A 27,559-nucleotide genomic window follows, 5' to 3' on the forward strand; every position below is an offset into this window, starting at 1 on the left:
TTGATTGTTTTGAATACACAGTTTTTGTGTCTGCTTGTGGGCGGTAAGTAGGGATGGTCGGAATGCCAATTTCCGATTCCACAGTAAATCCGCATTCTGTCATGTACCGATTACCGATTACCGATTCCGCTTTCCGCTACCAATTTCCGCATTCCAATGCGGAATTTCCGCCGGAAATCGCGGAAATTCCGCCCGACTTTAGCATTGATTTTCTCAAAAACTATAAGGTCTTTTTGAAAACTTTTTTTTGCATCTTGTTCACAAGATTTGGTATTTCTAGGACTTTTGGGGGCTTTGCTATTAACCGCTAAAGTCGGCGGATTTTTACTGTAATGTAAAATGCTGAAAATAGTCAGATGCAGATTTTCTGCATTTTACATTACAGTAAAATCTGCCGACTTTAGTGGTTAATAGCAAAGCCCCCGTAAGTCCTAGTAACACCAAATTTTCAGGGTTTATTAAACCGAATCTTGTGAACAAAATTAAAAAAAAGTTTTCAAAAAGACCTTATAGTTTTTGAGAAAATCGATGTTAAAGTCGGGTGGAATTTCCGCGATTTCCGGCGGAAATTTCCGCGATTTCCGGCGGAAATCCGCCTACGGCACTTGTATTACCGATTTCCACGTTCCGATGCGGAAATGCAATTTCCGATCAGAATTTTGGAAATTGCATTTCCGTGGAATCCGAATGAGCATCCCTAGCGGTAAGTCCATCACTGCCTCCTAAGCAATTTTAAAAGTTTTAAGAATTGGTTTTATCCTGTTGGCGCCTCTGTTCTTCATTACGTTATAATTGATATCCACCCCTGGTGGAGGGGGATACTCCTTTCTTTCTCCTGTCTACAGAGAGTGACTTCTTAATCCTGAGTGAGGACAGGCTAATCTCCTCACCTGCCTGTACAGTGGTTACTTGGAGGTAACCCTGCTTTGTTAGTATATATCATACTCGTTTCATTTATCCAATTGTCAATACTTACTACACTATATTGGGCTCTCGGTTCTCTTTATACTGATACAGAATGTTCTTTAAAACCATTTTGTAATACGGCACTCCATTGACTTATTACACCCGATAGTTTCTTGAGGGTCCCTGTCATAAGGGCCCTTATGTGAGTATTGGATTTGTTCTTATGCACAGTAAATGTGATTATTTTAAATGGAGAACACTTAGATCTGCTTTGATTATTGTTGTTTCATGCTGGGAATAATTGTGCTGCATGGATGAGAAAAAGCTGACTTATGGAGATCTGGGGAGTAACAGGAAGGGTAATAGATCGTTACTGTGACCAGTCAAACGCATAGACCTTATAATCTGGGTCGGATTGGAAACTGGTAAGCCTGCACTTTGAAGGGTGGTTGGTGATGGAAATTAGCTTTTGAAGTACCACACGGCGCTGAAGTTATATGGATATCAGAAAATAATTGACCCATGTTAGATTCAGCTCTAAGCAATCTTATCTTCTGGGAATGTGATATCTCCTCGGAATTTGTTTACATAATGACTTTTTGAACAAAGCAATAGAACAGGGGATGTGTGAACTCTCTGATTTATGATCATGTTTGGGAATCACTGTGCTTTACAACAGAATACCCAAGCAGCTCTGGGTGACCCAGGACCACTAGGAAATTATAAGGGACTAAAAGAGACCAAAGAGCCCTCCTACTAAAAATAAACACTTAGTGTAATTTCCCTTCTTCAAACGGAATGTATTTTTGAGAACTCACCTTTAAAGAGTAACTGTTAGCCCAAAAAATCAAATTTAAATCTCTATTGCAATGTGTTAAATAGTTTGCAAGGGAGCAAAAAAGGCAATGCTGAAGTTAAAAAGCAATCTAATTTTTTTTGTTGTGTGACTATCATTCAGCCTTTTCCCCAAGCTCCTAAGGAGGACGCAAGGCCGCATAACAGATACTGCAGAGCATGCAGAGCATGCCCATGTCTGCCCGACCCCCCTCTCCCCCCCCGGGACCAGGTCCCGATGTCTGTCCACTCCCCCCCAACCGGCCCCCTCCCCCCCCAAGAGCTGATGTCTGTCCGACCCCCCAGGACCAGGTGCCGATATCTTCTCACCCCAAAAAGCTGACACCGAGAGAGAGCGGGAGCGGAGTACATCTACACACCTCCAGCGCCGCCACCGCAGCTCAGCTGCCGAGTCACATGTGAGAGAATCACGAGCAGGAGAGAGAGAGATGCACGGCGACAGGGCAAACTTGCGGTGGCGGCGCTGGAGGTGTGTAGATGTACCCCGCTCCCGCTCTCTCTCCGTGTCAGCTTTTTGGGGTGAGAAGATATCGGCACCTGGTCCTGGGGGGTCGGACAGACATCGGCTCTTGGGGGGGGGGGGGCGCGGACAGACATCGGCACCTGGTCCTGGGGGGGAGAGGGGGTCGGGCAGACATCGGCACCTGGTCCCGGGGGGGAGAAGGGGGTCGGGCAGACATGGGCATGCTCTGCATGCTCTGCAGTATCTGTTATGCGGCCTTGCGTCCTCCTTAGGAGCTTGGGGAAAAGGCTGAATGATAGTCACACAACAAAAAAATTAGATTGCTTTTTAACTTCAGCATTGCCTTTTTGGCTCCCTTGCAAACTATTTAACACATTGCAATACAGATTTAAATTTGATTTTTTTGGGCTAACAGTTACTCTTTAAGTGAGTAAGCATGTGTGGTTGATGTGGCTCTGTAAAATTTATACGTTATAGTAGAAGGGGTTCGATATTTATTGTAGGAATCAAGAGCACCTAAACAAGAAGTGGAGAGAGACCAGGAGCCCAATGGTGCAGTATATCGTTAGGTATAGGGGGCCGAAAGTATATATGATTATATACTCACAAATGTGAGTTGCAGTTGCTACAACCACCATATAAGCCTGCAGGGAATTCACCGCACCTGCTCGGTGTTACAGATCCTGCCAGATACTGAAGGGTCGCTTTCCTGTAGTTCAATACATTTTCCAGAAGACTGTAAAGCTATTGCCTTCAAAGTAGATCTGATTGATAGAAGGATGGGATGGAGGAACCCAAAATATATGGGTGTTAAAACTTTAAAACATAATGTGTAAACGAGAGGTAATTGCTTACCTCTCCAGAACATACAAACTCCAGTTCAACTAGAAAAATATTTATTCAAAAAACTGACAACGCATTTTGCGGGTCATGGCCCTCTTCCTCGAGTCAATTAAAAACAAGCTTTAGCAGCATAAGGAGTAGAGTGTAGGCACCTCTGTTAACACCACTCGTAACTGCTCCCTAGGGACATAACCCTACCCTTAACAATGTGGCTCATAACTAAAAAAAAAAAAAAATCTCTTCTTTTTACATTTAAATGTTTGTTAGAGGCTTGTATTGCCCTACTTCCGTGGCCTGCCATCCACTGAAAGATCAGGCAGATCAGGACTGCTGTAATTAGCAGTAGCAATGAGCAAATAAAAGCTTTCATCAGCAGAGGGGGTTGGGAGATAGTACACTGCGCTTCAACCAGTTTAGAGAGTCGCACTTGATTACCTTCACACCATTCCCTGGATAAATAAAGACAGAGGGAAGAGGAGGGGGAGAAATGGCAGTTCCTACAGCTATTAGAAACCAGGACAAGCTGCAGAAAAAAATTAAAAAGCTGCTTGGGTTGCTTTAATTTGGTGGATCTCAAAAGACTCAGGATTTCACTATTGACACACTCTTCAAACAAAGGATAGGTTGTGTAAATGCTGAAAGACAAAATGAACAGAAGGGCGATACACCAAGGGGCACTCTGTGCTCCTTTTGTCTTTCATAATGACTTTTTGAGCTGGGTAAAAAGTTTATACGTTATAAATGGGGAAGTAAATATGTTTTCTGTCACATTGGAGATAACTAAAGGCTCTCCCAAGCAGAAGATTTGACGATATCACAGAGTGCTATGTGCAGCAATATCAGAATGAATCAACTATAACACACACATAATTAATGAACACTGAACAATGCTGAAAAAAGAAACAAGCAGAGTGAACTGAAGAAACTTCCATCCTATTTCCGGTGTTGGGCTACCAGAACTATAAATATATCCTTCTCACTCAGCACAATAAGGACTGTTGGACGGCACAGTGTGAGGGAACAGCTGTGACTTGTGATGAAGATGTGGACCATACCATTGCTCCTCCTGATGGCCACTGTCAGTGATGCTGAGGACTCGTGTCCTGGTAAGTGTCTTTACTTTTGTTCAAGCTTTAAAAATATCAGTTTCCTCATGACCACATATTTTCATCAGTGTAGAAAAATTGGTTGCAAGCTGAAAAGTCCATAATGGATTTTGACCACCAGCCTGAACAACCAGGGGAAGGCTACAAGGAGGTGAGATGTTTATAAGACAAAATAAGACAATTGAGAGATTCTCCTGATAGTTTAGAATATTGATACCATCAAGGTAACTACTGTATAGGCAGGTCGGTAAATTAAACCCAACCTAACATGAGTTAAGATGTTGCTCTCTGTAGATGTTGAAAAACAATAAAAAGGGGCAACAACCCTTCTCCAAGGATGAACTAATGGTAATTGATCGGCTGGGACAGAGGCATTAAAGTAGAGTAAAATACACTAAAAATTGTTTAAAGGGGAGGCATTGGTGGACTTTCCTCCAGAGGTGCTATTTTTGGCTTAGAGGCGAGCTTGTAAAAACTGTTCCTTTTTTATTGCCTGAAAAAGCTGGTGAATACCTGCAAACCGGGCTGCATGTTTGGAGTGTACGATTAAAGTTTTATTTGTGCTGTTTCTTGGCTTTCTGATTTCTGAGTTCTTATTGAGAAGGTAAGTCCACCAATACCTCCCTTTTTAATCTGTTTTTAGTGTATTTTACTCTATTTTGGTGTTTCTGTTCCAGACGATCAAGGAGGTGAGATGGTTCACCATGCGTAGTCCTAGCCTTTTCCATGCAGCTGCTGTAAAAGCTGGCATACTCTTCTAAGTACAGATTCCTACGTTTCTGAGGGATAGATTGGATGCTCTCCTTTGGATCTTCGGCGAAAAGTAATGACTCTTTGTCTAAGATACATAGGGCTTGTTTCACAAAGCGGTGCTAACTGTTGGCACGCCTGTGAAAACCCCCTTAGCACGTCTAAATGAGCTTTTCGCGCGTAAAACTTTACGCACGCAAAATTTTATGCGGGTAAAACTTTACGTGCGCACTGCACAGAGCGCAAGGCGTTCCGCGCGAAGTGCCCATTAAAGCCTATGGGACTTAGCGCACACATAGGACTTTGCGCATGCAAAACTTTGCGCGCGGTACTTAGCGCGCGATCTGATTGAGAAAACCGGTGCTAACCTACTTAGCACCCTGGTTAGCGCGCCTAAAGACTTTAGACGTGCTAAGTAGGTTAGCACCGCATAGTGAATCAAGCCCATAGGGCCCTAAGCGCTGGTGAGTTTTTAAATTAGGCGATGGGAGCATCGCCTAATCCTATTGCTGGCATCAACCCCTCCACCCCCCCCCCCCCCCCCCCATCCGGTTAGAACAGAACCTTCTTGTGTGATATTATCCCCCAGCAAGCTCTTTACACTCAGTCCAATTCCCTTTTTTTATACTGCTTACTATCATAAATTTCAGGGGGACATGTCTATTAACTCCAGAAACTGGCACCATTGATTTACATGTGAGATGGAAAATTTAGTCTGAAATCAGCCAGCCAACAAATTTCTGAAAGATTTTGGTAAACAAAATTGGTCAAATTATCACTGGATCAAACTTTCAATTCTTGTTCACTTAATCACTTCTCCCTATCTATTTATGTATAATATCCCGAGCATTTGTATAGCGCTTTTCTCCTGTATAACAAACAATGGGCCAGATGCAATTCACTTTTTCACCTGAGTTTTCTCCTAGGAGATAATTTTTCGTCTTCGATTTAAAATAATTTTCCAGTACTTTTAAACTGAAAAAGTACAAAAAAGTAAGTGAAATGGGACTATCAAAATAATTTTCGGTATTTTCTTGCTTTTTGGTGGCTTAAAAGGCATTTTATTGACAAGTTTAGAAATATCACCTAGGAGAAAACTCAGGAGAAAAAGTTAATTGCATATGGGCCAATATAGTTTAACTTTAAATGCTAAATATTCTTTTTTTTTGTGGGGGGGGGGGGGGGGGGGGTTGGGGGGGGATACCTGAAAAAACCTTTTTTTCTTCTTTATAGCTGGACCTGCTTTGAAAAAATTAAAGGAGAAGATGAGATATTGCTCTAAATATTTGAGAAGCGAATCAATCTGTGGTCAGTTGGCCATCACCTGGCGTTTCAGAAATGTAGTGGAACAATAATTCTACCTGCTTGTGTGATGGCACCTTCTCAGTATTAGTTTGCATTGTCTTACAATATTCAAATGAACACACTTTAACACAAAGAGAGGAATCCATTAATCAGGCAGAGACAGAATGTTATTTAACCACCACTTCACCACTTCACCACTTCACCACTTCACCACTTCAGCCTTCAGTCGTTTTTCACCTTATGCATCCGAGCAATTTTCACCTACCATTCATTTGTCAATAACTTTTTCACTGCTTATCACAGTGAAATGATATTTATCTTGTTTTTTCACCACCAATTAGGCTTTCTTTGGGTGGCACATTATGCTAAGAATGGTTTTTTTTTCGAAAAGGCTTTTTAACGGGAATATTAAAAAGAAAAAAAAGAAAAGACAAATCATTATTTCTCAGTTTTCGGCCATTATAGCTTTAAAATAATACATGCTACCATAATGAAAACCCATGTATTTTATTTGCCCATTTGTCCCGGTTATTACACCATTTAAATTATGTCCCTTTCACAATGTATAGTGCTAATATTTTATTTGGAAATAAAGGTGCATTTTTTCAGTTTTGTGTCCATCACTATTTACAAGCTTATAATTTAAAAAATAATAGTAATATACCCTCTTGACATGCATATTAAAAAGTCCAGACCATAAGGTACCTATTTATGTTTGTTTTTGTTATTTTTAACCATTTCAGCCCGTGGGCATTTTTCACCTTATGGACGAGAGGAATTTTCCCGTTTCAGCGCTCCTCCCTTTCATTCACCAATAATTTTATCAATACTTATCACAAAGAAATGATCTATACCTTGTTTTTTTCTGCCACTAATTAGGCTTTCTTTTGGTGGCACATTATGTTAAGAATTATTTTATTCTAAATGCATTTTAACAGGAATAATTAAGACAAAAATGGAAAAAAATCATTCTTTTGCAGTTTTAAGGTCATTATAGTTTTAAAATACCACATGCTACCGCAATGTAATTAAAATCCACACATTTTATTTGGCCATTTGTCCCGGTTATTGCAACATTGAAATTATATCCCTAGTATAATGTATGGTGAATATTTTATTTGGAAATAAAGGTACATTTTTTCAGTTTTACATCCATTGCTAATTTTTAGCCCATAAATGTGTAATAATATGACCTCTTGGCATACATATTCATTTTTTTTTTAATCTCTAAAGTCAGTAGGTGTAATTTTACTATTTGGTCACAAGATGTCGCTGCTGAGCAAATCCTATGTAGAGTACAAGTATGCTACATAGTAACCAATGTGTTGCTACATTGTAACGAGTGGCCTGCGGGGAGATTAATGAATGGGAACTTTGTTCCCATTCATAAATTTAATGATCGGCGGAAGGAAGAGCGGCTGCTCTATTTAATCAAAAACAGTGTTTATTCTCGGTGGACATGTACGGATTGGCACAGGGGATTTTTGCCCCATGCAGCCAATCCCTCCTGCTACCAGCAACATCGCGATCATGGGCATCTGCCCACACGATCGTGTGCAAACCCCCCCAACCTGCGGGGACGTGACTACCGCATCCCTGCAGCTGTAGCAGCTGCCGCTGCAGATGGGAGGCTCACGTCCGCAGCAGCACACATGGTTAATTGTATTTTTATTTTTTAGAGTGTGGGAGGTAAACAGTTCATTTTAAATGTAATTGATTGTGTTTATTAGGGGAAAAATGTATGTAAATGTAGTTTAACTATTTGTCTCAGTCATTTTTTCCCCATCCTGTAAGTGTGCGATCATGCTTACAGGAAGTGAAGGGAGGACGTGAATTATTTTTGTGTTCAGAAGGATTGCGGCTTCTCATAGAAGCCGTCGGTCTTTCTAATGGGAATTTAGATCAATGAATAAGAACTGTGTTCCCATTCATTGATCTCCGGGTTAACAGACAGTGGCACGGGAGCGTGCTGCTGTCAAATAAAAAGAGCATAATTTTACTGCCATATTCAAGTGCACTGTTATTCTCAGGTCACACTGGCCGGCTCAGTGCCAGAGCCTATAGTACGGATATGCTGCACTGCTCCGGGGTCTGTTATAGTTTGGAATGGATGTGCACAATTCCATCAGATGAATGGCAATTAATCCACTTTCTGAAATTAGTGAATTAGGCGACCAACTCTCCTGCGAACAGCTATGGGCAGCCTGTCCCTGTACTACTTCCAGTGTCGCTATGTCCCTCAGTAGTACACATGTCCTGGCCCGGACGCGTTCATTAGTGCGCATGCTCTGGCTCGGTGATGCACGTCCTTGATTGCGCGCTTGTTACCGGGCATGCTTCATGACCCCGCGCACATGCGCAAAGCGTGCCCGGCTTCTGGCGAGCAATCAAGGACACGCACCCCCGGGCCAGGGCATGCATACTAATGAAAGTGTCTGGGCCAGGACATCTGTACTACTGAGGGACAAAGCTGCCCATAGCTATTTGTGGCAAGCTGTTCGCATTCATCTCTACCCGAAATATAGTACTGGTTGGTTTTTTTTTATTGTAACAATGCAATGTACAAAAATGGAAACAGTACTAATGGACGGCTATGCACAGATGCAACCATAAGCCCTGTCAGCATGTCTATTGTTCTGCTGCCCTCCACTCCCAGAAAAGGTCAAGCAGCTGATCTAGTGTGAACTGATTCTTAGTCGTATTTGTGCTATTTCTCAAAACCTCATTTAATTTCAGATGTCTTGATATATTTTGCTCACACAATATTCCTCTTTTCTCAGAGGTGAAGATCATTGGAATGGGAGGTTCAGACAAACTCACCATCCTCAGAGGATGTCCCGGCAGTGATGGACCTCCTGGCCAGAAAGGAGATGTTGGGGCTCATGGTGAGAAAGGTAAGTCTAAGTTATCCCATTATCTGGTCGGTAGCAGGAAAAAAAGGGCGCGAAATGAGGGTGGATGAAAAGGGCGCCGCCATAGACTTTAATGCAATTATCGTCAATCCAGCAAAAAAAAGCAGAAAAAAGGGTGCCGCTAAAAATATTGTTAACAACATTAGAACATTATAGTTTTTGAAGTAGTTATCGTTCTAGAAGCTTGCAACGTTATAGTTTTTGTCATATTATTTTGTTTTTATGTACAGATTTTACGTTATCAGGTATTATCGTTTCTATGTGTAAAAGGTTGTTTCTGCAGAGGGAGTGGTTAGGGTTAGGCACCACCAAGGGGAGTGGTTAGGGTTAGGCACCAGCTGGGCGGCGATTAGTTTTAGGCAACACCAGGGGGGGGGGGGGTTAGGGTAGGCACCACTAGGGGGATGGTTAAGGTTAGGCACCTCCAGGGTGGTAATTAGGGTTAGGCACCACCAGGGAGGTAATTAGGGTTAAGCGCCACCAGGGGAGTGGTTAGTTTTAGGCACCACCAGGGGAGGGTTCTTTGTGAGAGTAGGTTTGGGTTAAGCTGTATTGTTGAATTACGTAATGATATTGTAATGTTAATATCTTTTCGTTATTATTTCCCATATGTTATTACCATGATAAATATCGTTAACCAAGTTTGACAACAATGTTTATCGTTATGAGAATTTGTTATCCACCTGCGCCATTTTGTTATCCAGCCAAGCCCTTTTTTCACTGCGCCCTTTTTTCATGCACTCATCTAGTCTTTGTGAAATTACTGCCCCGCCAGCCACACTCATAGTCTCCCGTTTACTGCTTCAGTATTTAGTTGTTTACCTTTCTGCAACGTTCCCTCACCTTTATCTGCTTTTCCCGCTGTATACATTTTTCCAGAAAATTGTATGTATTACTTTATTGTTTACATTAACTCTTGTAATAGGAGAAAGGGGTTCTTCTGGAGAACATGGAAAGCTGGGGCCACCAGGACAAAAAGGTCAGTGGCAAAATACTCAATAAAATTATCAGAAGTAATATACCATTAAGTAAGCATCATATTCCAATATCAGCAGGGAATGGAGCATATTTCCCCTAAAATAGACATGATGATGATATACTATATATTCAGGGCTTAATCATAAGCTCAAAACTATGCTTAGTTGTAAACTCCCATATAAAGATATTGTTTCCACATGGTACTGAGAATGTTGTACGCACTATGCACAAATACTACTCAAATATCAGTGCTGCTCATCAGGATTCTGGATATCCGGGTAACCCGGATATCCAAACTTTTTTCAGCTATCCGACTGGATTCGGGTTCCGGATACCTGGGCCAAAATCCAGATAGCTATCTGCGGATATTTGGACGCATACCGCGGATATCCGGGGATATTGCGGGTATCCAGATCCGAAATATTGTAACTAAGGAGAGGACGTCCTGGAGCCAATCAGAGGGCTCCCAGCAGAAGCCCTAGCACCCAATCACAGAGGGGAACCTTGGCCAGCCCCACCTGACCTCATTGAGCCAATTAGAGGGCTACCAGCCTAAGCCCTGGCACCAATCACAGAAAGGAACACTGGCCAGCCCCCCTGTATAATAAGGAGGGCTGCCATGATGAGACATATCATCCTTGCTTTGTGAATGCTCACTGAGAGACATGCTCCAGTGCTGCTGGCCTGGCTGCCTGTACACAGTTATAAACCTAAAGCTGTTCAGTGATTAACCCCTTCACTACTATCACTACACTACTGTTAAATCGTTAATTAACTTGATTGATGTCATAGACTAGTGTGACAGTTAGAGTGTGTGCTCCAGTGCTGCTGGCCTAGGGCTGTACACAGTGATTAGATGTTCAGTGATTAACCCCTTCACTATCACTACACTATTGTTAAATCGTTAATTAGCTTGATTGATGTCATAGTGTGATAGTTAGAGTGTGTGCTCCATTGCTGCTAGCCTTGGGAGGGCTGTACACAGTGATAAACCGAAAGCTGTTCAGTGATTAACCCCTTCACTATCACTAAACTATTTTTAAATCATTAATTAGCTTGATGTCATTTGTGTGACAGTCAGTGTGTGCTGCATGCAGCTGCTATGTGTCTGTGTGTGTGCTGTGCACAGACCAAGCCAGCTGCTGCCTGATGGTCAGCTATTAGCCTTAGGTATAGGTTAGTTTAGGGATTAGGGAATAGGATTACTGTGTTATTGTGTAGTTAGTACTGTAGTACAGCAGTCAGTGCTAGTAGTTGTTAGAGTAGTAGTACCACTACCACTGTGTTAGCTTTCTACAGAACTGTTGTGCTGTGAGCAGTGCCAGTGTGACGGTTAGTGTATACTAGTGTCTTCTTCTTTGCTGTCTGACTGTCACTTGGCACTTGCCATGTATCACGTGGCACTTGGCACGTGTCACGTGGCACTTGCCAAGTGTCACGTGGCACTTGCCAAGTGTCACGTGGCAACTTAGCACATGTCACGTGGTACTTGGACGCATCAGTCCCCACATCATTAATTTGTGTTCCCCTTTGCAGAATAATGATACATGCCTCATTTTCCCTAAAAACCCTTTTTAAAGCAATTTAAAGGGTACTTCCGGTTTTTCTATCCAGGTATCCGAATCCGTCCGGATATCCCGGATACTAGGGTCGGATATCCGATTCGGATTGGAAAATTTTAAACTCGTATATCCGACCTGGATCGCATATCTGGATATCCGGATCCAAATTAGTTCCAGATAGTGAAAAGTGGTATCCGAGCAGCACTGTCAAATGTACTTAAATTTGGTCCTATGATTTAGAGACAGAGATGAATGATCCCAATGTGCAGATCTGATTGGGAACAATTTCAGGAAATGGCAACCAGAAGGTACCTAACTCCTAGGAGCTCTCTTTCACTTCTTTCTCCCCTAACAGTTCTCCGACTCCCACCTGCTGGAAATGTAATAAAAAGCACGGGCACTTTACGCCCCATGATGTGGGGCTGCCAACTAATCAAACCATTCTGGGTATCCAATGATATAGGTAGAAAAAAACAATGTTTTGTAAAAAATAATACCTTTTAATGGCTAACTAATGGAATTGTGATGCAAGTTTTCTGGGATCTAGTCCCCTTCTTCAGACATATTTCCAGATGTAAGCTGAAGTAAAACACTGATGCAGGTAAATGATAAACACAAAGATGACAGTTGTGCTGGTTGCTGTTTAGCAGTTAGATGTCAGGTGATCAGCAGGCTGGAGCCAGTGAGTTAGTGCAACCATACATGAAATCCAGCAGGTTTCTAAAGATCATGAAGCCAAATCAATCATGTTACATAAGGTGTCATGAATCCTGTTCCACAATTTAAACCTTCTGTTAAAGTCTTGAACATTTTCATACATTTTTACTCAGAAATTTTTCTTGATTGATCATTTTTGAAGTTACCCTTAAGAACAAGTACTTTTAGATCTTGCATGCTGTGTGTCCATTTTACCTTCATTGATTTTAAAGCGGTGATGGTTCATTCTTGTGCGCAGTTTTTGTTCTGTTTCTCCTATATAGATTCCTCTTGAGGGGCATTTCATGCAGCGTATCATGTATACAACATCGGATGACTCGCAGGAAAATTGGTCTTGTATTTGATGATATTTCTGTGAGTTTGGTATTTGTATTTGGCTTGTGCTCAAGATATAAGGGCAGGTCTCACACCTTCTGTTATTGCAGGGTAATGTGCCTGGAGTTTCTGGTGTAGATAAAGCACTTCTGATAATCATTTGTCTCAAATTGGGAGGTTGTCTGAAAGCAAGCAGTGGTAAATCAGGAAAAACATCCTTCAGGCGTTTGTCTTTATAGAGTATCAGTTGTAGGGCTTTCGATATCTTCCTCAGTGTCTTTAATTTTTGGTTGTAGGTTACCACAATTGGGATTCTGTTGTTTTCATACTTTGGAGTGTACTTCAACAGTTCGTCTCTTGATTTTAAAGTTGCTCTGTGTATTTGATCATCAACGATTTGTGGATGATATCCCTGATCTATGAATATATTACGTAGCGACATAAGTTGTCTGTCTCTGTCCTCTGAATTAGAACATGTTCGGTTATACCACAGAGCCTGGCTGTAAACAATAGATTTTTTGGTGTGTTCCGGGTGGAAACTCTTCTATTTTAGATGAATATGCCGGTCAGTTGGTTTACGGTATATGGATGTTTGTAAAATTCTATCTTGTATATAAATTGTGGTATCCAGGAAACTGACATGTGAGGTTGAAAAGTTGAGTGTTAACTTGATGTTCTTGTGGTACTCTGAGAAGTTTTTGTGGAGTTTGATTAATTCTTCCTGTGATGCTGTCCAGATTAATAGGATATTGTCTATAAATCTGAAGTAAGCCCATGGTTTAATTTCACAAGTTGAAAGGACCTTTTCCTCCAACCTGGCCATAAATAAATTTGCATACTGGGGTGACATTCTACTTCCCATAGCACTGCCCATTGTCTGTAGATATATATCATTCCCAAATGAAAAATAGTTGTGAGTTAGTATATACCTGATAAGTTGTAGTGTGGGCTCCGTTGGTAGATCATTAAGCTGAAGGAAATGTTGGCAAGCTGCAATACCGTCCTCGTGTGGAATGTCGGTATAACGGGTATCCAATGAAAATCTTTTAAAAACAATGTTCAGAGAATTCTCCCTAAGACCAGAATTTGCTCTTCTGTTAATAGGTTTGGAATTAGCTAAATAAGACCTACCATGGTTTATCACGTTCTACTACAACTTCCTACCATCACTATGCTAAACATGCTAAAAGAGGCTACTGCAGGATGTTGAGCTTCATGTAATTCATTATAACGACTCTAACTTTCAGGTGAAACAGGAAGTCCTGGCATGAACGGGGAGTCAGGAGTTCCTGGAGTACGAGGTGATGTAAATATCTGTTACTGAATATAAAGATGTTACATGGTGGGCTTGTGGTGGGGAGGATGGCATGCAGCTCTTGTCTTCTGTGCCAGCCATGCTACAGTAGATACTTTATGTATAAAAACATCCATAGCGTTGTAGTACCTTGTGTACTTAGTACAATGCCTGTGATTTAAAGGCTTAACAAATTCCTGCCGAAATCTCTCAAAATTGAGTTTACTGTGTGTTGTAGGAATGTATAATTAAATTCCATCTGAATACTGACCAATCAGCTTGTCATACAGGTGAAAGTCAATCAATTAGAATATTGTGCCAAAGTCCTTTTATTTCAGTAATGTATCTTAAAAGGTAAACCCTTTGCAGGTGTTTTGGATGAATTAGCTGATTGGGGTCTGACACTATGAGCCTACAATATTGAACATAATGCCCTGAGATTTTGATTTTGGAGTTCTCACAAGCTGTAAGCCATAATCATCAAAATTATAACAAATAAAGGCTTGAAATATCTCGCTTTGCTCTATTTCATATATTAGTTTCACCTTTTCAGTTGAATGACTGAAATAAATAGACTTTTGCATGGTATTCTAATTTTTTGAGTTTCACCCTTAGGCCGTAATCTAATGATTTATGGCTAGCTTTAACCACTCTGTGACCGCCTAATGTAGGATGGTGGGCGCAGAGTGGTTCCCTTGTTCATCCAGCACGCACCGGCACACAATCTCACGAAGCACAAGATTAGTAGGGAGCTCGCGCTCACTCGAGTGCGAGCTTCCGTATACAAACAGAGAGGGGCTTCGTGATCAGCCTGCCAGCCACGATCGCAGTTGGCAGGCTGTCAATTTACAGTTGTACAGCGCTGCGATCTAGTGCAGCGTTGTACAGGGGACAGCTCTGGCACTTAGCTGTCCCCTGGTGTGGCTCACAAACTAATTCCTTTCATAGACTGATGCCTATGAGAGGTGAATGTAGTGTAAAGGGTCTCGTAGGAAGGGAGGGAACCAAAATAAAAAAAGATTATTTATTTAAAAAAAACGTTTTAAATTAATAATAAAAAAAAAATTGCAGCAGCAATCAGATACGACCCAAAAAAATTCTCGTTTAGTGACAAGAACAGGGTCTAAAATTAATTTGTGTGCTAAGTTGTATGGCTGAGCAATAATTTCTTAAAGAACAAGTGAAACCCATGCTAACCTAGAAATAAAAACACATATATAAGTAGATAAATACTACTTCTACTTACATAACAGATGTATTGTGCTATCCACGTAATGATTCCTATGAATTTTATAAAGGAAAAGCAGAAAATCCTATTCTAGGCAGTGGCCATCTGGCCAAGCTAATGCTGACATCATATCCTCCCTGACTCTTGTTTCCCCCCTCCCTTGCTTCTCTTGCTCGTTGTGTATTCATTCGATGCCCTCCTCCCAGAGTCTTCAGACACTCCCACTGAGGTGTATACTAACAACTGCACTGTCTTTTTTCTTATTTACACATCCAATCACTGAGTCACCTCAGCCTTGCTTGTAAACACAAGTGATCAGAGGGTGTTTCTGATAAGCAGCTCGACAGGGAAATAAATGGAACAGGAGGAATATATTATAGATAAAAAGAAGTCCCAGCATTCAACTCTTTGGCACTGTTTGGCACTAGGGCCAGTGCTCCGAAAGTATGTGATATCTCCAAACCATAACAGCAGAACATTTTTTGCAAGTTTTCAATGCAGGATTAGCATCTTTATTACTTCATACACTCAGACCAGTTGCTGTTGAAATGTGATTTTTTATGGTGACAATATCGCCTTAAAGCTGTTCAGTGCTGTATTGTAAAAAATCGCCTGGCCACTAGGGCGGTGTAAGCCTGTGGTCGTCAAGAGGTTAAACTGGCTGGTATTTGTTACTGATCTCAGAGGGGCTAAATGGGATTTGCCAGTTATCTATTACTGACCATAGCTAGTAGGGAATAGGGATGAGCTCCGGATGAAATCCGAATGAGTTTCATTCGAATTTCATCCTCCTACTTGTGCATCTGAGTGGGTGTGTGTGTGTGTGTGTGTGTGTGTGGGGGGGTTTAAACTTACCCAGCAGCCTTCTTCTTTAACCCTTCCCACGGCACGTCCCACGCTGCGTTCCAAGTCACTGTCACGTAACTATAAACACTTCCTCCTTCCGGGTTGAAGGGGAAAGCGTAGTAGTCACGTGACGCGGCTTGGAACGCAGCGTGGGACGCACCGTGGGATGGGTTAAAGAAGAAGGCTGCTGGGTAAGTTTAACCCCCCCCCCCCTTACCATTGGTTGTCAAGAAGAGAACAGCCAAGATGCAGGTTGCACCCACCAAAGAAGTTGACGTGCTTGGAGGTCCAAATCCCCTTTCGAGGATTGCAGGAAACTGGAAAACCCAGCACCAGTAGGCATAATGTCTTTTATTCAAAGCATCAATGATAAAGGCAGGGTACAGCATTATGAAAGAGGCTAATGCTACTTTGAGGCTTTAGTCTCTTTTCATAATGTTGTATCTTGCCTTTATCTTTGATGCTTTGGATCAGTGGATTACCTAGGGCATTTGACACCCGGTGCTGAGTATTATAAGACACAGCCCTTCCCCCCCCCCAAAAAAAGGAAAGAAGCGAGTGTAGCATGCTAAGCATTCCACGGCAGGTAATTCCAGGTATAGGTGCCCTCAGTATAGGTAATACAGTTGCCCCAGTATAGGTAGCATAGTTGGCCTCAATATTGGGGAAGCTTGAAAGGAGGGGCAGTGGGGACAGCGGCAGGGAGGGGGCCAGACCACCTCCCTCACCTTCGGGTGCTTCCCCTCCAGATATGTGGTGGCAGACAGGAGCAGCAGGCAATGAATTACTCACCTGCTTCCTGTGTTCCAGGCATCATCATTGTCACATGCCACTGGTCTCCACCTTCTCCACCGCTCACTGTGCTTCCTGATTAGCGAGGGAGGTAAGGGAGGTGGGGGTCTGGCCCCCTCCCCACCTCTGTCCCCACTGCCCCTCCTTCTTGCGCTGCTTCCCCTCCTGCTCATGGCCTCTGTGGGAGGCCTTCTTGACACACCTCTCCCAGGGCCGGCCCTAGACTTTTTGCCGCCTGAGGCAAATTTAGGAGAAAATTACAATACAGTGGGCGGCGATGCAGGAAGTGACGTCAGTAGAGCGCACGCTGGAGCGCGGAAAAGGTGAGTGCTCCCCGCCCGTGCCTCTTACGATCGGGCAGAGGCTGCTTCCTAATTACAGCTGGAGGGGAGCGCAGATCGGGGGACCCAGGCGAGGGAGGGGGGGTCCGACTCCCCTCCCCACCGCTAGGCCCAATACCCCCGACCTGCCCGCTACCCCTCCGGCTCGGCGGCCGCCCCCCCCCCCCCCCCGCACCCACGGATGGGCGGGTGCCGCCCCTAGAAGTTTGCCGCCTGAGGCAAATGTTTCACCCCGCCTCATGAGCGGGCCGGCCTGTCCTCTCCTGTCTGTCACTCGGTGCGCCACGCCCCCTGGGCCCAATGGCAGGAATGCCCCTGCTTTGACTAAAAAGCTTAATACATTACTCCTGAAGGTGCTGGGTCATCTTCTGGATCTCCAATTGGTTGTCAAGCAGGTTAACCTTGAGTTTATGACTTTGTGGTATAAAACAGCAAAAAAGTCCAACATCCACTAGAGGGTCCATTACCCTATGAGGACACTCTGGTGAACACCATATCAATTAGATTGTAGCAATACACTAAACCGCAAGAATGGGAATAACTTCAGCCATGTCATCTGTAGGTATTTTTGTTTTCATTTGTGAAGTGTTTGCTTGTACTTGCTACACGTTGGTTGACTGTATTGACTATTGGCTATTACTCTGCAGGTGAGAAAGGACAAAAAGGAGACTCAGCTAACCAATATGGAGGTAAGATGCTGTTAATCCTGTAACATGGTAAATGTGAGGTATGTAGATGGGGAAGGGGGAACACTGAAAACAAGGAACACTTTCACTGTATTACTTAATTTGGAACAAGCAGTCTGACCAAGAGGCTTTAACTGGCAGAGGGGAGCAGCGTTAGTACGGAGGAATAGATGATGATGGTAGGCTGGTTAAACCATCCTTACAACAGTAAAGTTTTGTGAGGCATGTCAGCCTACAGGAAGAGGCACTCAATCCCTCAAGAGACATTGCAAGGCTGAGGCTGTACAGATAAATCACTAGCCTGCGGGCTAGCAACATGTTTTTTTTTTTGCTATGCAATGTGGAGGAGGACCGATAGGTCAGTGCACAAGTGATGTCATGCATTTGGTTGGGTGGGTGGGGAGGACAATGCTCTCAAACAGTGCTTCCCAAAGTCGATCTGCCAAGCTGTTCGCTGGCTTCGGCATTAGGGAGCATCAAGGGCTACTGTACACATACTAGAGTTTTTTGCTGATTTTGTATTGACACACCACTATTTTCACATACGTAGTATATGGAATCTTCTCTTCATCTTTAAATTGTACACGTGATACATTTACAGACTACTCATTCCATTGTGAATTACTTTTCATATTCTTTAGTTGTGAGAAACTGTAAGGAGTTACTGGATAAAGGCTTCACCATGAGTGACTGGTACACCATATACCCGGATGGAGAGCATCCATTGGAGGTCCTGTGTGACATGGACACTGATGGAGGAGGCTGGATTGTACGTACCATGTTTAGTTCCATATCACATAATATAACCACACTCACCCCATATGCCTGCCTAGGCTAGGTTGGTTGCAGCCTAGAGGAAGTGCTGTCCTAGTAGGGAGGTTAGAAGTGGAAAAATGGGAGAGCCGCAAAAGTAAGACTAACGGTCAAAAAAGGATAAAGGATGTAGCAAACAGGGAGAGGAACTACTACCCAAGAGGAGGCCATGGAAGAATGGGTTACAACATAAGAGGATGCAGAGAATAATGTAAAACAAGGACCCCATCCTCTGTAGTTTCTGGGAATCCAGCGATGACTCCCCCAAAACCTACCCCAACAAGCTTGACAAGGGTGCGCAGGCGAGGGCTATATATACCTCTCCGCGATCCTGCCCAGGTGCACTAGCAGCTCTTCAGTCGGGTAAGGCGAAATAGCGAAACCCGATCGTATTGCTCTACTGCACAGACGCAAAGAACTTGAGCCTGCACAGTAGAGCGGATCCAATCGGGTTTGGCTATTTCCACCTTAACACAAACAGAGAACTGCTAGTAAGCCTGCGCAGGATCGCAGTAGGCAAATATTTACCTTGCTGCGGTTCGGGGGGTGCAGACAGTGCTGGATTGCCGGGACACCGGAGGACGGGGGGAGCCTCGTTAGGATCCAGAGGCTTCCCCCTCCCAAGGGTTTTTTTTTTCACTACAGATTTTCTTTAAATACTTGAAGAAACAGAAGGAAGCAGCAGCAATAGCCCCGGCAGGTTGGCTCAGAGCTCCGGGGAGTGATGATGCCAGGGGAGCCTGGCATGTAGCGAATATCGGGTGGGTGCTGGACAACATTGTGACTTTGGCCAGGGACATCGGATGCAGGGTTGCTCGGATACCCCCAATCATGATTCGAGTGATCACAAATTCGACTCACTTTCAAATTGACTCATGATCCGATCATGAATCGAAACAGATATCCGACTCGAGTCGTGAATCGTGATTAAAAACCCGCTGACCTTAACGGTTAATAGCAAAGTCCCCTTAAATGCCAGAATCACCAAATTTGCAGGTTATTTTAAGAAGGAAAGTGGGAGCAAGGGAAACATTTGTTTTTTCAAAAAGACCTTATACCGTATTTTTCGGACTATAAGACGCTCCGGACCATAAGACGCACCTAGGTTTAGAGGACAATAACCAGGGAAAAAAAAATATACTGAACCTGGTGCGTCCATGGTGCAGTGCATCTTCAGTATCTTCTCCCCCCCAATTTTTATGTCCCTGTGTCCTTATATGTGCCCCCTGTGTCCTCATATGTGCCCCCTGTGTCCTCATATGTGTCCCTCTTTGTCTTCTGTCCTCCTCTGTCTTGAGTCCTGTGTGTCCCCTTGTCCTCTGTGTTTCCTATCCTGAGTGTCCCCTGGCCTGATTTTTGTGTGCAGTGATGTGGAAATATGGTACTTATGGCAAACACTGAAATGGTGTCTGTCCCCACCCCCACCAGTCAGAGTCAGAGATTCCTTCCTCTGTAAAACAGCACTTATCCCCCCCCAGCACATGACACCCATCCCTCTACAGCAAATGACTCCCCTGCCCAGACTGTCCCTCATCCCCTCACCACATGACACTCTGCCAACCAGCAGCACACCCCTCCCCAGTTCCCCCCAGCAAGTTGTCATCCTTGGGAGAAGCATGTAGCACCCATGGCCCCCGGGGTAATGTGCAGCTTCGGAGTGAGGGACAGTTTGTACCTGAGCAGAGGGAGAAGCCATCGCGATCCCACAGCTGTAGCGATTACAGCCCGGACCATCAAAGCCCGCACCGAGAGAGGGGAGAGAGTGGCAGAGCATCCCAGCTTACCTCGGCGGAGGTAGAAGTCATCCGGATCCGACTGCTGCAGCGATCGCAGCCCGCACCATTACTGCCCGGACTGAGAAAGGGGAGAGAGTGGCAGAGCATCCCAGCTTACCTCGGCGGAGGTAGAAGTCATCCGGATCCGACTGCTGCAGCGATCGCAGCCCGCACCATTACTGCCCGGACTGAGAAAGGGGAGAGAGTGGCAGAGCATCCCAGCTTACCTCGGCGGAGGTAGAAGTAATCCGGATCCGACTGCTGCAGCGATCGCAGCCCGCACCATTACTGCCCGGACTGAGAAAGGGGAGAGAGCGGCAGAGCATCCCAGCTTACCTCAGCGGAGGTAGAAGTCATCCGGATCCGACTGCTCCAGCGATCGCAGCCCGCACCATTACTGCCCGGACTGAGAAAGGGGAGAGAGTGGCAGAGCATCCCAGCTTACCTCGGCGGAGGTAGAAGTCATCCGGATCCGACTGCTCCAGCGATCGCAGCCCGCACCATTACAGCCCGCACCGTGAAAGGGTAGAGAACGGCAGAGCATCTCAGCTGACCTGCAGACCGTCGGCTTACAGCATAACGAGGACACAGTGGGGAAATGAGTAGCGGTAATCGTCAATAGGAAAGCCGCTAGCTGGTCCGTGCACGCAGCTGAAGCCTATCTCTCGTCACTTCCGCATTAGTGACATAAGCGGAAGTGACGAGAGATAGGCTTCAGCAGCGTGCACGGACCAGCCAGCGGCTTTCCTATGGACGGTTACCGCTACTCATTTCGCCGCTGTGGCCCCGTTATGCTGTAAGCCGCCGGTCTGCAGGTCAGCTGGGATGCTCTGCCGCCCTCTCTCATCGGTGCGGGCTGTGATCGGCGCGGCTACGATCGCTTCTCTCTCCACCCAGGTACAACCTGTCCCTAACTCCTTGGCATCATATTACCCCGGGGGCCCCTAGAGACACAAGGAAATAGCAGGGGACACAGGACAGCACACGGGGCATGATGTAGCGGATGGGGAACTCAGAACAGGGGACAGAAACTTGGCCAAAATTGCTGTATCCGGACCATAAGACGCAGTGACTTTTTCCACCCATTTTGGGGGGAGAAAAAGTGCGTCTTATGGTCCGAAAAATATGGTACTTTTTGAGAAAATCGATTAAAAAATTTCAAAGGCAAAAAGTATAAATTTAAAAGCATCAAATGACAGTTCTTAGTGAAACAATTAACTTTAGCAGTTAATAGCAAAGGCCCCTTACATCCTAGCAACACCAAATTTGAAGAATATGTTAAAAAGATAGTGGGAAACAATATATATGTATTTTTTAAATTAATACAATTTATTTATTTTTTGTTCAGAGGGTGGGAAATGTAAAAAAAAATGACGTGGTGTCCTCCCTACCCAGCATATTTTAAGACGTCCCCTTTAAGAAGAGGACCCCAAGATGCCCACCCCCCCTACCAGGAGAAATCTTACCCATTTCCATAAAGGGTCAAATTAAATAAAAACACAACGAATAAAGTACTTTAATATTCTAAATTAACCATAAATACTTACCTGTACCTTTAAAAAAGTTCAGGAGGATCCCCATTGGTCGATGAGGAACCAATGGGAAGCCTTGGAGGGAAATTTAAAGATGCTTTTCCCTCAGCTATACTTAGTAAAGCTGAGAGAGCGTCCTCCTTTTTTTTAAAGGTATAGGTAAGTATTTATGGTTAATTTAGAATATTAAAGTACTTTATTAGTTGCTGCATTTTTATTTAATTTAACCCTTTATGGAAATGGGTAAGGGGTACCCCTATACTCATTTCTCCTGGGAGGGGGCTGGGCATCTGGGGGAACTCTTCTTAAAGGGGACTCCCAGATGCCACCATAACCCCCCAGGGAGTCATTGCTCCCACCTCCTCCTGGGGCACTGGTGGTGGGGAAGAGCCCCTTGTCCATTAATTGGGCAAGGGCTCCGGGGGAAAGGGGAAGGCTTGGCCGCCCCTCTACCCCGGAGCCCCCCCATACCATGGACCATGCATGCTTGTATAGCTCAGAGTGCGAAGCCCCACTCAGCCGGAGCTCCGCATTCTGGTTATCCCAGCCTGCATGGGGGACAAGGGGTTAAATATGCTGGGTAGGGGGGACTCCACGTCATTTTTTTTTTACATTTCCCACAATCTGAATTTTTTTTAAAAAATTAAAAATATTTTTCCCAGTATCTTTTTAACATATCCTGCAAATTTGGTGTTGCTAGGATATAAGGGGCCTTTGCTATTAACTGCTAAAGTCAGTGGGAATTGTTTCACTAAGAACTAAGTCATTTACCGCATTTAAATGTTAAGAAAAACAAAAATAAAAAAAACAAAAATTTGCTTTCCTAAAACAGAAAGAATTTGCGATAATTCAGGTTGGAGTGAGCTCGAGATGTCTCCCAGGCACCACTGCTGAATATATGCAAATTAACCATTTAAATGTATACTTTTTTCCTTTGAAATTTTAAAATTGATTTTCTCAAAAAGTATAAGGTCTTTTTTGAAAAAAAAAAAATTCCCTTGCTCCCACTTTTCTTCTTAACATAACCTGCAAATTTGGTGATTCTGGCATTTAAGGGGGCTTTGCTATTAACCGTTAAAGTTGGCGGGTTTTGGTGCTTTAATAACGGCTAAATCCGTGATCACGACCCGGATTTGCACCACGATCACGAGTGCATTCGGAATTGAATTTGTGATTGAGAGGCAATAACGAATTTGGATCATGATGTCGGATAGTGAAAAAATGCTTGTGAATCATGGCTATACCGTGATCACGAGGTTGTGATGAGTAACCCTGATCGGATGACGGCAACAGAGGCAGTGGTTATCCCTGGGAGCAAGGTAGCAGTATTATGGGGCTAAAAGACACCTACGATGCAAAAGAACCTCAATCCCTATTGCCCAGCAGCTATGAGCAACACCCAGGTGAATAGTTATTGTTTGCCTGAGAAAGGGGCTTCTCACTTGGACATCACTCACACATTCCCTGGTAAATCCTGAGTGTCAGGTGATAAAAAGCTTGCATTCTGCAAGCCTCATATCTCCTTGAGTTGCAAATGGCCCTTTGCCTTTTATCAGCACTATTATTATTATATTATTGAGACAGCAGGGAAAAGTGGCAGCACTCTCCAATATTCTCCAATTCTTCTCTGTTCAATATTGGATATTAGTCAGAGAGATAAAAATAGTGGAAAAAAAGGTTAACTGACCTGTCCAAAAGTAATAGTGTCACCTAGAGGAACAAAGGACTCTATATAGGAGAAGTTGATTACCTTGTTTAGTTTTATGCACATTTGAATCAATTACACTGATTCTAGGTTTTCCAGAGACGTGTGGATGGTTCTGTTGATTTCTATCGAGATTGGGAGGCTTACAAGACGGGGTTTGGCAGTCGTCTGACAGAGTTCTGGTTGGGGAATGACAATATTCATCAGCTAACATCTTCAGGTAATGGCCACTTACACTACATTCTAGGTTCTGTTTTTTGTTTTGTTTTGTTTTTTGTTGTCTTTGTTAACCTCCTTGGCGGTAATCCCGAGCTGAGCTCGGGGTATGCCGCCGGAGGTCGCCGCTCAGGCCCTGCTGGGCCGATTTCAATTCTGTAAAAAGCAGCACACGCAGCCGGCACTTTGCCAGCCGCGTGTGCTGCCCGATCGCCGCCGCTCCGCGGCGATCCGCCGCGTGCAGCGGCGAAAGAGGGTCCCCCCAGCCGCCCGAGCCCAGCGCAGCCGGAACAAACAGTTCCGGCCGGCGCTAGGGGCTGGATCGGGCGGCTCTGACGTCAGGACGTCGACTGACGTCCATGACGTCACTCCGCTCGTCGCCATGGCGACGAGGAAAGCGAAACAAGATAGGCCGCTCATTGCGGCCTATCTTGTTACTTTCGATTGCCGGAGGCGATCGAAAGTACGCTTCCGGAGCGCCCTCTAGTGGGCTTTCATGCAGCCAACTTTTAGTTGGCTGCATGAAATATTTTTTTTTTAATTTAAAAAAAACCCTCCCGCAGCCTCCCTGGCAAAATAAATAAACCGCCAGGGAGGTTAATAAGGGTAGTTAAGTATAATACTTGTGAGTATTGGACCAATCAGAAAATGCAGAATTTTACCACAATCATGGGAATACGACAGAAATTTAAGATCAATCACAAGACTCAGAAATTCTCTGTGGCATTATTTTTTTTTTATTATCATTTAGTATTTATATAGCGTTGGCATCTTCCGCGGCACTGTACAGAGTATATTGTCTTGTCACTAACTGTCCCTCAGAGGAGCTCACAATCTAGTCCATAGTCTTATGTCTATGTATGTATCATGTAGTGTATGTCTAGGGCCAATTTTTAGAGGGAAGCCAATTAACTTATATGTATGTTTTTGGGATGTTGGAGGAAACTGGAGTGCCCGGAGGAAACACACACAGACACAGGGAGAACATACAAACTCTTTGCAGATGTTAGCTTGGCAGAGATTGGAACCAGGGACCCAGCACTGCAAGGCAAGGGTGCTGCTAACCACTACGCAACCGTATAGCAGGCCTGGTTCTAGAAACAATGAGGCCCCTGGGCAAAAGGAACCTGCCCCCCCCCTCCTTCCCCAACAGACACCCCCAACCAAAAAGCAGCAGAAATTTCAGTTATTACGTGCAAAAATTTGAGTTTGTGTGATAACGCAAATTTTCACATGTTAACATTCCGTGTTTGCGTGATAAATTTGCGTTATCATGCAAACGCGAAAGTAAACATGCGAAAATTAGTGTCAACGCAAATTTTTGCACATAATAACTGTTTTTTCCATGAAAACACGCTAAAACATGTGCAAAGCACTATTTCCCAGCCACTATGACAGTAATCACAGCTTTGTTAATCAAGTCCAATGTGTCAAAAGTGAGAACAAAGGGAATGTATAAATGCTTAAACTGCGCTCATTGCAGATATGTTATGGAAGGAGACACGTTTTTTGATAGACAGGAATACAAGATTAAGGACTATATAACATGCGTAACTACACAGGTAGTCTATCAGATAATATGTCCTTGTGGCAAGATTTACATTGGGAAGACGGGAAGAGACTTGGGCGACCGCATAGGGGAACATTTGAATAATATCAAGCATAAAAAAGTGGAAAGTGCCTTGGCAGTACACTTCAATGAATGTCAGGGGGTAGTGTCAAACGATTCAAATTTAGGGGGATTTATCATTTAAAAATCAGCAAAGAGGGGATTTCGATAGAATATTACTTCAAAAGGTGTGTATGTGGATTTTTCAATGTAACACAATAGCCCCTTGTAGTATTAACGGTGATTTCAATTTAGGAGTATTATTATAAGTTTTGACGGAGGCCCAAGTCTCTTCCTATAATAGTAATTTGTATAGATAATTACACCAGAGAGGAAATGTGTGCATCAACCAAGTGAACCTGACAAATCTGGCTTTGCAAATTTGGCCTATTGGCTAATCACGAGACATTGCTCATGCAAATATGCATTTGCTTTCGCATGCCTAAATATGCAGGGTCAAAAACCAAAACCGCAAAACAATCGCCCTGCGGGAATTAGTTCATGCTACATAGCACTATCCAGGGGCGCCACGAGGAGGCTTCCCATTGCCCCCATACAACCGGGGGGCCGCGGGGGTCCCAGGCTCTCTCACCGCCTGGAACCCACACAGCGGCACCCCTTTTCGGAGGGGGAGGCTGGGGGGTGCAGACGATCTCCCCAGCGTGGCCAGCGCCGGGAAGAGCCGCCCGCACACACCTCCCAAGATTAAAAACAGGCATTTACCTTAACGTCCATTGCGTTCTGCTATATGCGCATGACCTGGGCGCGACACATAAGGGGAGGACAGGCGCAAATAGCCTGCTCCAGGGCTCTCACCTCCTAAAACAAGCCATTCACCACTTGCCTCCAAAGGAAAGAAAATGCAATGCTAATTACACCAGAGAGAAAATGTGTGCATCAACCAAGTGAACCTGACAAATCTGGCTTTGCAAATTTGGCCTATTGGCTAATCACGAGACATTGCTCATGCAAATATGCATTTGCTTTCATTGTAATTTGTATAGAAATGGGGGTGTATCGTTGTGTGTCCTGGGTCCCCTCTCGATCAGCATATATGAAAATGTTTTGTTCCATGAGAATCAAATAGGTAACAATAATATGTGAGCAGTTCAGAAAGGGATATTCAATCATTAGAAAGCATAGGAAGAAGATGGAAATATTATTCTTAAAGAATCGGGGTAGATGGCAATAAAGCGCCTATTATATAATTAGAAATTAAAAAGAAGAGATTAATTCTCAAGTTTTCCCACTAGATGGTGCTGAGGAGCACAGAAGCAGAGCTAAAAATTGAATATCCATGAGAATTAACTATTTAAGCCCACAAGAGGGCGCTCACAATAAAAAAAAAACATTTTTCTGTCTTGAAAAAACCCGTGTTCAGCTAATGAAATGCGTCGACAGTATTTTGTGCACAACAGGCCACCATAGGAAGCTAATAAGAGACGCTGTAAGGAAACCGCACGGGGAATTAAAACTGCGCATTAGAAGATACGTCATATACCTGACCGGAGAAGTTGAAACACCGGCAAATGGGAGAACTGGAGGAATGCAGTGAGTAAGTGGGGACGCCCACTGGCTCAAACATCGCCCCAGGCCACTACTGAGGTCTGTAAGACTTTGCAAAGTATAACAGCCATAGTGCAACATGACCCTGGTTCAGCGCTTTATTCACACAGTTTCACAGTGTGCCATATGTGATTTTTAGGGACAAATTTTAATCACTATTTTATTCCATGCCACAACTGGACAGCAGACTTAGTGATATAAAAGAGCAAGTGATAGCACCTTGAAGAGTTTTTTTGTCGGACAGGTTTTTTTGAGGCCTTAAAGGGAACCTTAACTGGTGGAAGAAAAAAAATTCACTTACCTGGGGGCTTTCCCAAGCCTCCTGCAGCCGTCCTGTGCCCGCGCCGGTCCTTCGGTGCCCTCCGGTCTCCCTCCGCGGCTAAGTTTCGTTTTCGGCCGACTGTCAGTCTCGTTTTGCGTCATGCGGACGCGGTTTACGGCTCT

The 27,559-nt window shown here is 44.0% G+C and overlaps 1 protein-coding gene across 2 annotated transcripts in view; it reads left to right on the forward strand.

Annotated features, from left to right (window-relative positions):
- The first annotated feature begins 4,071 nt into the window (after positions 1 to 4,071).
- The window catches only part of LOC137527919 (ficolin-1-like), a 34,678-nt gene continuing 11,190 nt past the window's right edge, over positions 4,072 to 27,559 (forward strand). The window contains exons 1-7 of one of the 2 annotated variants that reach the window (XM_068248985.1): positions 4,072 to 4,173; positions 9,009 to 9,122; positions 10,066 to 10,119; positions 13,960 to 14,013; positions 17,861 to 17,902; positions 18,541 to 18,668; positions 23,815 to 23,944. In XM_068248985.1, the coding sequence (XP_068105086.1) occupies positions 4,104 to 4,173; positions 9,009 to 9,122; positions 10,066 to 10,119; positions 13,960 to 14,013; positions 17,861 to 17,902; positions 18,541 to 18,668; positions 23,815 to 23,944 (592 nt within the window). In that variant the 5' untranslated portion in view covers positions 4,072 to 4,103. The remainder of the gene's footprint in view (positions 4,174 to 9,008; positions 9,123 to 10,065; positions 10,120 to 13,959; positions 14,014 to 17,860; positions 17,903 to 18,540; positions 18,669 to 23,814; positions 23,945 to 27,559) is intronic. The other variant, XM_068248986.1, reaches the window with a different exon arrangement.

This window comes from Hyperolius riggenbachi, chromosome 8, assembly GCF_040937935.1.
Source record: "Hyperolius riggenbachi isolate aHypRig1 chromosome 8, aHypRig1.pri, whole genome shotgun sequence".
Lineage (NCBI taxonomy): Eukaryota > Metazoa > Chordata > Amphibia > Anura > Hyperoliidae > Hyperolius > Hyperolius riggenbachi.